Below are 14,816 nucleotides of genomic sequence, written 5' to 3' on the forward strand. Positions count from 1 at the left end.
ATGAACATATTCGTGTGTATATCCAAACAAAATAATTGTTTAAACGGACCGATTCCCCAAAATACAATCAGTAACTAAGACAATGATATTTATCAGATAACTTTATTCAAACGAATGCACACTTTGTTTTGTTTATCTTATTTCACTTTCTAGATATCCTGTAAGGACTCTAATCTTAAGTAGCACTCCACATAAGAATCGTGCAAAATGTGATACATGGTTGGAAAGCCTACATATTTTTATGTTTGATATCTTGTTTACAATGTTTTAGTAAGCAGAAATTAATATTTGGTTTTATATAACCCGTGCTCATAGGAGGTGAAAATTATATAGAATGCACTGGAGAATTCAAAAGTTAGGGAGATAACTCTGTAAATGACACTCAAATACAATAGAATCTATTGGATTTTCAATGTTGATTATCTCCTAAGAGCAGGCAGAATAGAATGAATAATAACACATTTCACAATATAGAGCCATAAAACAACTACATTACAAAAATAAAAATATGTAGCCTATTTTGGAGTGTGTCATATTTTTCAGTTTTTTCATGATTCTTACAAAGACAGCTACTTAAGTTGTTGTTAATGTCAAACTGATGATTGCAATTGGTCAACGTTCATGTCATAATGTCGTGAAGTCTCAAAAGTGGTCCCTTTAGGGACTTAAATACGATTTAAATGTAACACCTAATATGAGTTAACAACCCCACGCACGATTCAACATAAATTTTATAAAAACAGTCTATATTTTGTAATCGTTTTTATTCAAAACCGGTCAATACACACATCGAACTATTGTCTCCAAATATACAGAGGAAGATGTTTACAAAATGCTGGAATTTTTAATCGACAACATATTTGTCCAGTGTGGTGGACGTGTTTTCCAAAAAAATGGTTAGCATTCCAAACGGAACAAATTGTGCTCCTTTACTAGCTGACCTATTTCTTCACTCTTATGAGGTTGACTTTATAGCTGATTTGCTCAGAAAGAAAGAATATCGTTTGGCTAGATCCTTCAATCTCAGTTTCCGCTATATAGATGACGTACTATCTTAAAACAATCATAATTTCGGGGATTTGATACATCGCATCTACCCAAAATAACTTTAGATAAAGGATACTACAGACACTGTGAAGTCAGCCTCATATCTTGACCTACAATTAGAAATCAATGGTAAGGGAAAACAATTGACCAAACTTTACGACAAACGTGATGACGTTTCATTCAGAATTGTAAACTGTGGCAACATCCCCTCGGCTCCTGCGTATGGAGTGTTCATATCACAACTCATACGTTATTCCAGAGCTTGCCGAAACTACGCAGACTTTTTGTATCGCGCTAGAACTCTAACAAATAGGCTTCTGGAACATGGTTATGTTGCTACAAGACTGAAGTCATCACTTCAGAAGTTTTATGGTCGTCATCATGAACCCGTGGATCGTTATGATGTATCCATCAGCACCATGAAAACTGATTTATTCAACGGGTCATACTTGTCATACTTCACCTTTCCTCGTTTGTCTACCCCGGACTTGACTTTTTATGAGCAACTCGGCGGGTGTTTCTAGAAAAGCAGAAGACGCTTACCCTACCGGTGCACTTAGTCCATGCTCCCAGTTTTTAGTGGAGTCCGAGTTGCTCATTTACTTTTGTTACTTTGTATGTATGATTTTAGTTACTTTATGTTCTTTGTTGTGTATGTCTGTTTTCCATGTCTGGTCTTTGTCCCTGGATTACATTCTTTTGATTACCGCTATAACCTTGGTTCCCTTGATTACTCTTACACGAATTTGAAACATCTGTTTATATCGTAATTCCGATTCAGAGAATTTCCTAAAAAGTTTAATATTGTGTGAACAACCGTTTGCCTAGTGTTACTTAAAATAGCAGGGAATGGTTTATATTCACTCGAAATCGTATCTATATTATACAAATAGTGCCGGTAGCATAATTTTGTACACCCGAATACCACGCGAATTACATATACATCTACCACCCGAAGTATTATATATATAAATTAATATGTAAATTAAAGACGTTATTTCGAAAATTCTCGTGTATCAATGATTTTAGTAATTACCATTTTAAATGCGGTAATTCAGAAGCGAACATGAAAGTTTGTAAAAGGTTTTCTTGACAAACATTTCAAATATTTCCTAAATCGCAATAGTTATGAACATATTCGTGTGTATATCCAAACAAAATAATTGTTTAAACGGACCGATTCCCCAAAATACAATCAGTAACTAAGACAATGATATTTATCAGATAACTTTATTCAAACGAATGCACACTTTGTTTTGTTTATCTTATTTCACTTTCTAGATATCCTGTAAGGACTCTAATCTTAAGTAGCACTCCACATAAGAATCGTGCAAAATGTGATACATGGTTGGAAAGCCTACATATTTTTATGTTTGATATCTTGTTTACAATGTTTTAGTAAGCAGAAATTAATATTTGGTTTTATATAACCCGTGCTCATAGGAGGTGAAAATTATATAGAATGCACTGGAGAATTCAAAAGTTAGGGAGATAACTCTGTAAATGACACTCAAATACAATAGAATCTATTGGATTTTCAATGTTGATTATCTCCTAAGAGCAGGCAGAATAGAATGAATAATAACACATTTCACAATATAGAGCCATAAAACATCTACATTACAAAAATAAAAATATGAAGCCTTTTTTGGAGTGTATCATATTTTTCAGTTTTTTCATGATTCTTACAAAGACAGCTACTTAAGTTGTTGTTAATGTCAAACTGATGATTGCAATTGGTCAATTATCTAAAACACTTCCGGTGGCTAAGGAAACATTACAAAATAAATGATTGTTCCTAATATTTTATTTTTATTTTACCAACCTCCCTTCCCCCATACCACCTAAGTTACTCCTTACTGCATTGTTTTGATGTAATTTTCTACTTGGAAATTGTATCTCTTTTGGGTCAAACTTACTTAATTTGAATTGATGTCTATTCAATTCAATGTAAACTTCAGTACTGTATATGTACTGTGAATTCCAGTACTGTATACGTACTGTGAATTCCAGTACTGTACATTTCAGTACTGAAACAGTACTGTGAATTTCAGTACTGTAACAGCACTGTGAATTTCAGTGCTGTAAATTTCAGTGCTGAAACAGTGCTGTAAATTTCAGTGCTGAAACCTTACTGTGAATGACAATACTGCAATACACTGTACTATAATAAGAGTAAATACAACAGGACAGTTTCAACACAAAATAGAACTGTATAAGCCTATATAACGTTCGTAGATTGTTGGTAGAGTAACCTTTTTAGAATCGCACGGACAAAATTCACTGACTTTTCAACGTCTCTGACCTTCATTTTGTGTCTCAAGTTCACTGCTTCTCTCTTCCTTTTTATAAGCACAGATCATACGATCAAATCAAAGGGATTGTTCAGTCTACTTTAAGGCGCGCTTTAATACTGAAAATTATTGGAATTAGTCCCTCTTACAAATAAATTCATTCTACGCAATAGAGTTAATTCTGATTAAAATAAGTAATCAAACTTTTGAAATGGGCTGAAATAAGACTTTTTCGATCCATTGAAATAATGCGTTGTCTTAACCGTAAAACAAAAAATGCACTGTTACAATATAAAACTACGTTAGGGCCTACCTTTAAACGAATATATATTCAATTTTACTCCATGACATATTTCAGAAACGAGTAACATTTTATTAACATAAGCTATCCAGTGCATTTGTTTTTATACCTTTCAAGCTTTAAGTTATGACAATTGTGTTTTCCATATGTTATTAGTATTTAATTTACATACGTCTGCAATTAGAAAAGTTTCGTAATTAACTGTTTTGTTCATACATACCAAAACACAATAAGATGTTTTTTACACGTAACTGAAGCCTATTTTAACCAATAACGTGTAGAATGAATACAAAAATTTATTTAAAGCCCACCAAATTGGGCCTTCCGTGTGAGACCCGACAGGTAAATCAGGTTAGTTAAAAAAACCTTAGTAGTAGAATAAAGGACTCATTTTGACAGCTTTTAAAAATTGTGTAATTGTTTTCCTGTGAAGTTACATTAAAGAAGTAATTTCGAAAATTCTCGTGTATTAATGATTTTAGTAATTACCATTTTAAGCGCGGTAATTTAGAAGTGGACATGGCTTTCTTTACAATTATTTACTTGTTTAACCCATATTTTTCTCAAAATGAATAAATTTCCCAAAAAGGGGCTACAAGAACTGAAAGTGTCTGAATCTACAACTGGTTTTTCCACTTATTTTATAAGCTGTTGTTAAATTTCAATGCTTAGAGCTTCAAAACGTAAATTAGTTAGTGTAAAAAGTATTCAGAAAATACATGTTCATTACTTTGTATAAAAACGATATTGGATGTCGAGCGCTTAGTTGATACATTTATAAGTAAAAGTACATTATATTGTTCATAACCAGGAATATTGTACTAAAAATAAATTAGACTGAAGCCTTAGAACTTTTATTTACATTTCACTGTATTTTGTTGGAATACATGTAAATCAAAAGATCAAAGAAAAAGATAAATGAAAGTACAATATTAGATATTCGCTTTCAAAAATTTTATTTTTAACAATTGTATACTAAGCTTTTGCTCTTGAGCTTGATTTTATATTTTTATGAGCAATATGCAAACAATAACGGAACAAACCCCAACAAAGTACTTTTTTTATTATCCAAAATCTATACTTGTCTTGTTCAAGTTAAACATGATGATTTTGTAATATTTTTTTCAGGAGAGATAATATGTTGGCAGAACAGAATATGTCACATGGGCTACCTAATTGTATGTAAAAACACACATGAACAACTAGCCGAGCGGTGGAGATTTAAAAGGTCGTCTTATTAAAAAGTTTAAACTGCCGAAAGGTCACATGGAATTGTATTGGAATTTATGGAATTTTACGATGGTCAATTAATTATTCAACGTTCATGTCATAATGTCGTAAAGTCTCAAAAGTGGTCCCTTTAGGGACTTAAATACGATTTAAATGTAACACCTAATATGAGTTAACAACCCCACGCACGATTCAACAAAGATTTTATAAAAACAGTCTATATTTTGTAATCGTTTTTATTCAAAACCGGTCAATACACACATCGGACTATTGTCTCGTTACTTTGTGAAAGGAACAAGCGCAGAAGTGAATACATGCACACTTGTCGAAAGTTGTGTATATTTATAACGTTTTTTTTTTAATCCTTTTCACCTCGCTTTAATTAATAAAAGGCTTATTGAAAATGATTTTTTTTACGATGAAAGCAAAGCACTGATGTCTGATTTAAAATAAAATAATGATTTTTAAATAATTCATGGAGTGAAATATTTTGATAAAAGTGGTGCGATTTGTCATAATGCGATTCCGAATATTTTACATACTTTTCCCGAATCCAATTTAATTTTACTTTCAAGGTCAAATCTTGCGATTTTTTATTCTGTTGGTTGACGAATCGCTACGAGTTTACATGCTTTTTGCATTCGCTTGGTTTGTTATCATAGTTCCGTATTGTTTTCGGGTTGTTTTAGTTGTAATTTGGCGATTATTATCGTTGTTGTTCGCACCAGTACTTTGGTTAAAGTCTGATACGGCCATTTCGGTCTGAACAAAAAAATTATTAAGACTAATGCAGTCGTCCAGTAGCTGTTAAGACTGATATCGGCCGTAACCATTTAAGTATTTTTTTTTCTATTCAAGTCGACTATTTCAGACTTGAGCCGAAAATGTTGTTAAGACGGTGTCAGGCCGTAATAAGATGGGTTAAGTCCGATCAAACTACTATGTTATTCAAAAAAGAGTTATCTCCCTTGAGTTAGAAGGTCAATACAATGTACATGTACACTATATGTTTGGATGTGAATATTACGCACCTAAACAGCAATAGTCGGAAAGTCTCGTGACGCTGCACAAATGGCTGTGTGAATACATTTCTGGGGATTTTGATAAATACTTCCAGGTCGGTCTGCATTTGGAACGTCTAACAACAGATCTATATGTAAAACCAAATCGTAGAATAGAAAAAAAAACATTTCACACTATCAATTTGAAATAAACATTACGGAGTACCGTCAAATAAACAGAGAGATATAAGTGATGGAGTAGAATAAATATATTTTTCTATTTCGTTTTTTCATATCAATAAATTTGAGAAATGTTTGCAAATAGATAGGGAGCTGTGTTTCGTGTATCGCCTGAAATTTGTATTTCAAGGATTCTAGAATAATGTAGACCACAAGATCAAAGTCACGTGAATAACTGACCGTGACCAGGACTCTTTTGTGTCTACATGTTGTTAAAACATTTGATGATGCATGCAGGTTTTTATTATTAGTGATGCATTGGTCTGACTGAAGTTCTGGTTTGTGTTTATTATATGTTTGTTATCATTTTGTGAAATTGAAATTAAGAGCCGATGGAGATGTAAAAAAATTGAAAATTTACTCAATATTGCAAAGTAAGCCTTAGGGTTATCTGATACTTTGGTTTTCATTTAGCTTTGAAAGTTTTTGTGACTATACTGTAGATCAGTTGTAAGTAATTTGAAAACGAAAATCGCTTATTTTCTCTTAAGAGACACAATTTTTTACTTGCCGAAATACCATTTTCTTGTAATCTGAATACATGAGAACGAGGTTAATGTAACGAAAATAATTGTCTTTAGTCTGTTTTAACTTCTTAGTTTGATAGTTCTTCAAAAACATAAATAGGATAATTAATTTGAAAGAGTGACTAACCAAAATATTATCACAAGTTCCGAAGAATGTCTACAGATAAATCTCAGAGTGTTCTTGGCACGAGTTATTACATTTCGGTAATTTATAATTAAAATGACCAATTGATTATCCTTTTTCATTACACAGATTTTCTACACGTCATAGTAGCAATTTTCAAATAAATTTTACAGTGTTTTGGCGGGAGGAAGTCGGAGAGTAAAATAACAGGTTTTATTTCACATTCTATAATTCACTGTCCCATATATTATAACAACAATGACTATATAACCACAAGGATTACAATATACACGCGATGGGATATATACAAGTCATTCAATCTACATCACAGTTGGCTACATTCTGTATATTGTGTACATTTCATATATATTACGTCGAGTTAATTGACTAGATATTCAATGTATGGACTTTACTTCACTTAATATTTTATTGTGACCACTTCTAGGCACACAATGATACATTTCATGGGGAAAAAATGAAATTTAAGATTCTCTCGAAAATATCCTTAACCTTGCACATATTTGTTGTTTTTTTTTCATGAGACATCGTTATAATTTCTTATAGTTACGTTTTGTAAAATTGAGTTGCGGAGATAAAATACAGTAAAAAAAACTTTTAACATAGTGATTATACTAAAATTGCACGTTGAAACATTTAGAGTGAACTACAAATGTAGTAGCTGCTGTACCATGAAGACCGTGTGAAACCTTCGACTTACAAAGTTCATGGCCAAAGTCTGAGTGTCTTTATCTTATATAGGTTGAATATTTAACTTATTTTGATGCACCAGATTTGTAATCTGATAAATGTACATTGTATGTAAGTATTTGTGTATAATAGCGTCACGCTACACGTATGCGTGCAGAAGAGGACAGGTGCAGTGAACAATAAATAGTATGCATTCGAATAATATTGTACCGTCATTTAAAGAATATAGTGGCGGAACCAGCTGATTCTGACTTACGTTACCCCTCTTGGCCCCTTTTAAAATTCCTGCATTAACCCGTGAAATAAAAATAAGCATTAATTACACTGAACGTTATCTATAATTAATAAATTAAGCGCATTAAGATTTGTCAAATGCCCATCTAAAGGGTATACGGTTATGTGCACTCAAATAGTTACATTCAATATAATATCAATATTCATTTCTTCCACACACCAGGGACTTCAATACACTACCTATTGTGTCTATCCCGATCGGCTTATTTTCCACTACAATAATATACATAGCCAGAGAAACCCGATATTGGCTATGTCACTTAACTTTTACGTAATTTAAGAAAAAAAGTTAAAAGAGTAAGCAAAAGAACCAAGGTTATAGAAGCAATTAAAAGAATGTAATCCAGGGACAAAGACCAGACATGGAAAACAGACAAACACAACAAAGAATATAAAGTAACCAAACTCATACATAAAAAGTAACAAAATCAAATAAGCGACTCGGACTCCACTAAAAACTGGGAGCATGGACCAGGTGCAGCGGTAGAGTAAGCGTCCTCCAGCGGCTTTCCTAGAAACACCCGCCGAGTTGTTCATAAAAAGTCAAGTCCAGGGTAGACGAAAGAGGAAATGAAAACTATGACACGTTCAACAAATCAGATTTCATGGCGCAGATGGATACTCGAGATCATGATGACGACCATGGAACTTCTGGAGTGATGACTTCAATCTTGTAGCAACATAACCCTGTTCCAGAAACCTATTTGTTAGAATTCTAGCGCGTTACAAAAAGTTTGTGTAGTTTGGGCAAGCTTTGGCATAACGTTTGAGTTGTGATATGAACACTCCATACGCAGGTGCTAAAGGGATGTTGCTACAGATGAAAGAAAAAAAACATTAAAAAATCCCTTTAATTGTTTTCTTTTAAATTATGCAATGGATACAAAATATCTTGTTATGACCCGAAGAAAATTTACAAACATGTTCAACACATTTCCCCCTTCTGTGTACATGTACATATGCATGATATATAAATAAACACGAAATCTCTCGTTTCGAGTGTGATTTATTGGCTGAATCGCAAAGGTAAAATTAACCCATAGCATGGTTGCATGTACATGTATTTTGTACTGGGATCATCGTGTTGATGAACCATATTGACTAACAGTATAAAAGCTTTAATTTGATAAATAACAAGCAACTAGTCCTTTGACCATAAAAATAGATTTAAACATTATTGTTTTATTTATTTTTGCGATACAAAAGAAAACTGTAATATTCAATTAAACGGCAAAACTGAGTTACGGAAAGTTCCAGAAATATGGATGACCTATTAATTTCATTTTAACTTCTGATACTAACTTTTCAAAGTATATTCTCAAACAAATTTTACATTTGAACTTAAAAAAAATCATTTTGTATACATAAGTACCTTCAGGACCGCAATACCTTTTTATTTTTTAGGACTGTATCAGGGACTGCATATCATATACTTTACTACTTGAGGTCATTATTCTATGGTCAATACATTAATTGCACATGCATATATTCTCAAGCGAATACTATCAAATAACTTTTAAATCCTTATTGCAATGAAAATTAATTTGATTTTTATAATAAAAGTGGGGAAATAGATAAGTGACACAATGTACATGTATCTATAAATTGGTAGGTGATTCCCTGATTGAGACTGAGAATGTTGGCTTAGGTGTTACTACGCCCAATTACAGAAACTATTCAAAATGTTAAATTGCTGTTCCTATGCATAGAGCATAAACTTGTAATTTGAGGTTTCAATATTTTAAAATATCAAATGCCTTAAGATTATGATCCAGGTCATGGTCATGTGTTCAAATTATGTAGATCATTAAGAAAGAAGTTTTAGTTTTTGCATCCATATCTTTTCAATCGCTATATAAAACAACTTTTCAACGTACAACAGTATAAATTAACACATACTTGCTCAAAGGCCATGACATATTTTGACGAAAGCCTTATTGATTGCTTAAAAGTCATCTCTGTTGCAAGTAATCTCCTTTCGGGAAAGGATAATCAAGGGAACCAAAATTCGAAATGTATTCAATAGAATCAAAGGGTAAAAAACTAGATACACAAAACAAATATTACAGTAACCAAATAAACAACCACAAGATAACGCAATTGATGAGCCAAGTGGACTCCATTAAAAACTGGGAGCATGGACCAGGTACATCGGTAGGGTAAGCATTCTATGCTATTCTTGAAACAACCTTTAACATTTACGGTACAAAATTGAGTAAGGCTAACTCCGGTATTTTGTGTTCAAATAATATATATTGGAAAATAAACTGTGTATGTATTTACCTTGATACCTTTAAGGTCGATGATCGTTACAGTGTATCTATCTGCACTATTGGAACCGATTTGTTCACCATGTCGGTTCGTCTAACCCGGACTTCGACATTTTATGAACAACTCGGTGGGAGTTTATAGAAGACCAGCGGACTCTTATCCTACCGTAACGGAGTACGAGTTGCTCATTTACTGTTGTTTTCGTTTGGTTAAATCGTGTTCTTTGTTATGTGTGTCTATGTGTGTACTCTGTCTAGTCTTTATCCTTGGAATATATAAAACTGATTTCCGATCGAATCTTGGTTCCCTTGTTTGATCTTTAAATGTTAAAATAATTTGGTAATTAATTGACCCATTAAAAGACTGTAATAATGTCCCTGGATATTTTGTATGACGCGATTATAGGTTCGTTTATCTGAAATTGCACGCTGATTGTTTCTGACGGCAATCTGTTATTGGTTTTTGCTTATACCGGTCATTCTCCAAAGAACGTTCACCGTTTAACGTCTGTGACAGATAGAGTTTGACTTCGTAGCAAAACAAATTAGGTAATAAGACTTTAACAGTATTTTGCATCTCATTTTCCTGCCCTGTCTGCAGTACAGCCGCTAATTCACTACTTCACCTAATCATCCTTTTTTTCTGTGATGACCAGTGTGCTATATTTACTTGGAGATGTGAATGCTACCGTAAGGGAATGAGCTCGTATGCTCCCAGTTTTTAGTGGAGTTCGAGTTGCTCATTTGCTTTTATTACTTTGTATGTATGATTTTAGTTACTTTATGTTCTTTGTTGTGTATGTCTGTTTTCCATGTCTGGTCTTTGTCCCTGGATTACATTCTTTTGATTACCGCTATAACCTTGGTTCAAAAGCCAGATTTGTATGTATTCATTCGGTGCGATAATAATCATGCTTCTTTTCGATATTAGTTTGAAATTATAAAATAGATCAGTAAAAAAAATGTCTTTTTGTATCATGCCTTATTTTGATATCTTCTTTTTCTGTATGCATCGTCTGATTTTCCATAATTTATCAGACAAGTTTATAAACCTCTACCCTGAATCATAGATAATTCTTTTACAATGCTGCACTCGAGGTGCGTTGTTTCATGTTGTCGTGACTTCTGCAAATGTATGCCTTCTCTTGCTTTTTCTTGGAAATTTCCTGCACAAATCAGGTAACATAAGATAATCATGCCAGTCGGATCTAGTCGGTTATCCTATCCAGCCTATATTTTTAAATATTTGATAATACAATGTATATTCAATAAGTATTGCATTTGTTGATCGCAGCAATCAATCCTCACGTACATTTCATAAACATCGTTAAGAGCATTGTAAACAACTGCATGAGGACACGTTGTTCAACTATTGAAGTATAAGTCCGGAAAAGTCAACCAAATAATAAATAGGAGCTGGGCATTCCACTATTTCAAGTATTTAATCCATTGTTCTAAATATATCGTTTATTACCATGTTAAATAGGTGGTTCATTATTTTACAAATAACATAAGTAACGGTCGATGTTACAAGAGTGGAGCATGATGGTAAGCTAACTAAAGATACAAAACGTGCAGAGAATATAGCACCCCAAAAACTCCTCCCACAAATTATAAATAAAACATTAAAAATTCTATCCCTGACCAATGGCTAACTTTCTTAAGTTAAATCGAACCAAAATATTTACTTGTTAAAAGCAATTAATTAAATCTGTGTAATGTTCAACGGGGGATAGTGTCATAAAATGTTATCAAAATAAAACTATAGATCTTTATCCTCTGATGATGAGATCAATCAACAGATGGGCGTGAGAAAGTCTGTGAATACAACTGTTAACCTTAATCTTAATCCTGATCTAGCTAATTACCATTTACTATTTACTGACCCATAACTAACCCAATACACCACAGCATATCACGGGCCCAGGACTTTCATACCGCAGAATACGTTTATTGTAGGTTAACTTACTTAAATTTGTTCTAATAGAAAATTTAGAACCAATTTCCGATTAATTTTAACTTAAATTAATTTACAATTTTCAGACTGTACTACATGCACATGTAATAGGATACTAATTACCGCATTCAAATTTGTACAGTCGGAAATTTAAAGGCAAAAAAAATAAAATAAAATATTTTTACTACGTGTACATGTAAGAGGTGAAAAGTATAAAAATCACTGATCACACTGTAAAAGTTACTCTACTGAATTCGCATCAAAAAGTTTGAAGATAGTAAGACATATTTTGCGGAAATAATACAAGTTTTTTTTTGGACGAACATACAACATATCATCTTTTTTCAGAGAAACCACAGACATCCAGCTTCCAGAACCGCCATCGATTACAGGTTGTGAGTTCTTATAGACATCGTAACACTCGCTTGTTCTGACGACCGACAAACCGACGAAGTAAATGCCCGGATGTGAACAATTAAATACTGCCTCGTTCTGAAGTGTTCTAGTTGTATAGTCTGAAATACCGTATGATGTTAGCAATGTTCTAAATGGTATTGGTCGTACTCTTGTGAACCAATTGCTCTCTGCACAGGCGGTTACAGCAACTAAAAACATGGAAGATAATATATTAGAATAGAAAATTTAATACACATTTCCACCCATTGTGCATAGATAAATATGAGACAGGTTGTGTTTAGTGGATAGGGTACGTTGGAATAGGTCTACCGTTTGAGCTAACGTTGGGATAGTCGATGAGCATGCGTAGAGCAATCTCAATATGCACTTCCGCAAGGAAAATTCTTTTGTTAACCCCAGCTCTGCCTCGCGGAAGTGTATATTGAGCATGCTCACCAACTTACCACAAAAGGGTCTATAAGGATCAAGTATTTTGTAAGTATTTTACTCATGAGCTCGATCGGTCCAAAGATTCATTCATCTTTGCCGTAATGTATTTTATCATCAGAGTGAGTTGTTAAGTTGACAACTGCTCAGTTAAGCGTTCGATTAGTACTGCATATATGGTTTAACATTTTTATTGACCAACAGTAGGATATACATTTTACATTACCAGGCGCGTAGCAGCGGCCAAAGTGTAGGCAAAATTACGGCAGGGGATCCGGGGGCCGCTTAAGGCCCCCAGCAGGTCCAAGGCGAAGCTCCGCGGAGATAGCGTTTTAGAGCATTATTTATGCCTCTCCTGGATGTATTTTTTATATGAAAAAAAATGGCAAAATTAAGTGCAGGCAAAAGCTTTTTTGCCTAACGGCAGCTACGCGCCTGATTACATGTTAAAAACTATATCATATGCCATATAACCCCAAGAGCATCACATGGCACCCAAGGGCCATCAGCCCAAGGGGTAAAAAAAGTTGTATACTTGACAGAGCTACACATTGTGTATACATATTGAATCGGTTGGTTGTCCGATTAAGGTCAAGTTGACCGAAGGGTATACTGTTTACTCCGTGCATTATTATGATAATTTGTCAAAAATAAATATTCAACCAGTAAAGAGGACGTGTATTACATGTACTTGAAAATTAATGCGCGGAATACACATACACATTTCAGGATTTTTCTAAAATAAATTCAATTACAAAAGAAAATGATAATAATAGGTACCTGGTTCTCCCATACTCTGAGTTGACCTAGTTTCTTGTATGGTTCTATTCAGTTCCAGTTCTACATCACTGACGGCACTCTCGATCCTATTTTCCAGGACCACTCCAGCTTCCGTAATCTCTTGAAGTTCGTTTTCAAGGGTCTCTTTCAGTATGGTTATTGCATTCGTTATGTTTTTGTCACGTTCCTCGTAGTTGGAAAGTATTTGTTGAACTGTTGCATTAATTGTTGATATCTTATCCATGCCGGTCAATTGATCGCGAGTGGTAGATTCTGCAGTCGTTGAATTTAGCAACATTTTCACTTCTGAATAAACAGCTTTTATTTGTGCTTCAAATTCAACAACTCTCGTTTTCATTGTGTTTTCGAGTTCGTCTGATTTGATTTTCAAGGTACTTTTGAATTCGGACATCAGTTCTTGATAAGATTTATTGAAATATCGTTCACGATCTTCTCCGCCTCCGCCAGTTGTCGCATCTCTCTGTGTCACCGTCGACGTCGTTTCATATAGTTTCTTTTTCGTTTCGTCGATGGTTTCTAGATCTGATTGAATTTTTATTTCCCATGTCTTAATTCTTTCTGTAAATATTTCAACTTTATGTTCTAACTTCACAAGTTTTTCCAAAACTTTCTCTTCAAAATGATACTTGGAACATTGATTCAATGAATCGAAATCGGAGCCAATAGAATTTCCGGAAGCATGTCCAAATATAAGCCAAAGTGCTAATGCAAGTATCAACTCCATTACAACTATAACGCTTTTTGAGACGTGTTAAAGATCCAATGAAAATGAAAACGGGCTCAGTTTGATGTTTTATGTAAAGGGATATTTTCTTTTCCAAATCATGTGATCTAACAGCTTTTTTTGAAATGATGAAATTCCCCGAAAAAGTTATTCAAGACGTTAGGGTGACTTATGCTATCAAATTTTCTTTGAGCTAACAAAATCGCTAAACATGGTGTTTGTCTTTTCAGTTAATTATCAAGCCGATCCGCGACTGACCGCGAGTGTATCACGTACTCAATGAAACCACACTGCTATAAAACAGAAGTACAGTTATTGCATTTCCATGGTTGGTATACTATAATTCGCAATATGATAATTGAATTTTAATTGGTGCATTATGTAAATTTTATATGGTGACAAGTTGAAAATGCGTCTGCAAAATGTCAAGTTACAACTAATTAATCATCTAGTAT

At 33.5% G+C, this 14,816-nt stretch overlaps 1 protein-coding gene across 1 annotated transcript; it reads right to left on the bottom strand.

Moving 5' to 3' along the window:
- Nucleotides 1-11,808: 11,808 nt before the first annotated feature.
- Nucleotides 11,809-14,453, bottom strand: LOC148605299 (uncharacterized). The gene is made up of 3 exons (XM_088547573.1): nucleotides 13,617-14,453; nucleotides 12,322-12,598; nucleotides 11,809-11,854 (listed from the first exon to the last, which is right to left on the bottom strand). The coding sequence occupies exons 1-3, from the start codon at nucleotides 14,359-14,361 to the stop codon at nucleotides 11,809-11,811; spliced, it is 1,068 nt and encodes a 355-aa protein (XP_088403699.1). The 5' UTR covers nucleotides 14,362-14,453.
- Between the last annotated feature and the right edge of the window lie 363 nt (nucleotides 14,454-14,816).

The sequence above is a fragment of the Perna viridis genome, chromosome 10, assembly GCF_037379345.1.
Source record: "Perna viridis isolate PV_CMFRI_1.1 ecotype Kerala chromosome 10, ASM3737934v1, whole genome shotgun sequence".
Lineage (NCBI taxonomy): Eukaryota > Metazoa > Mollusca > Bivalvia > Mytilida > Mytilidae > Perna > Perna viridis.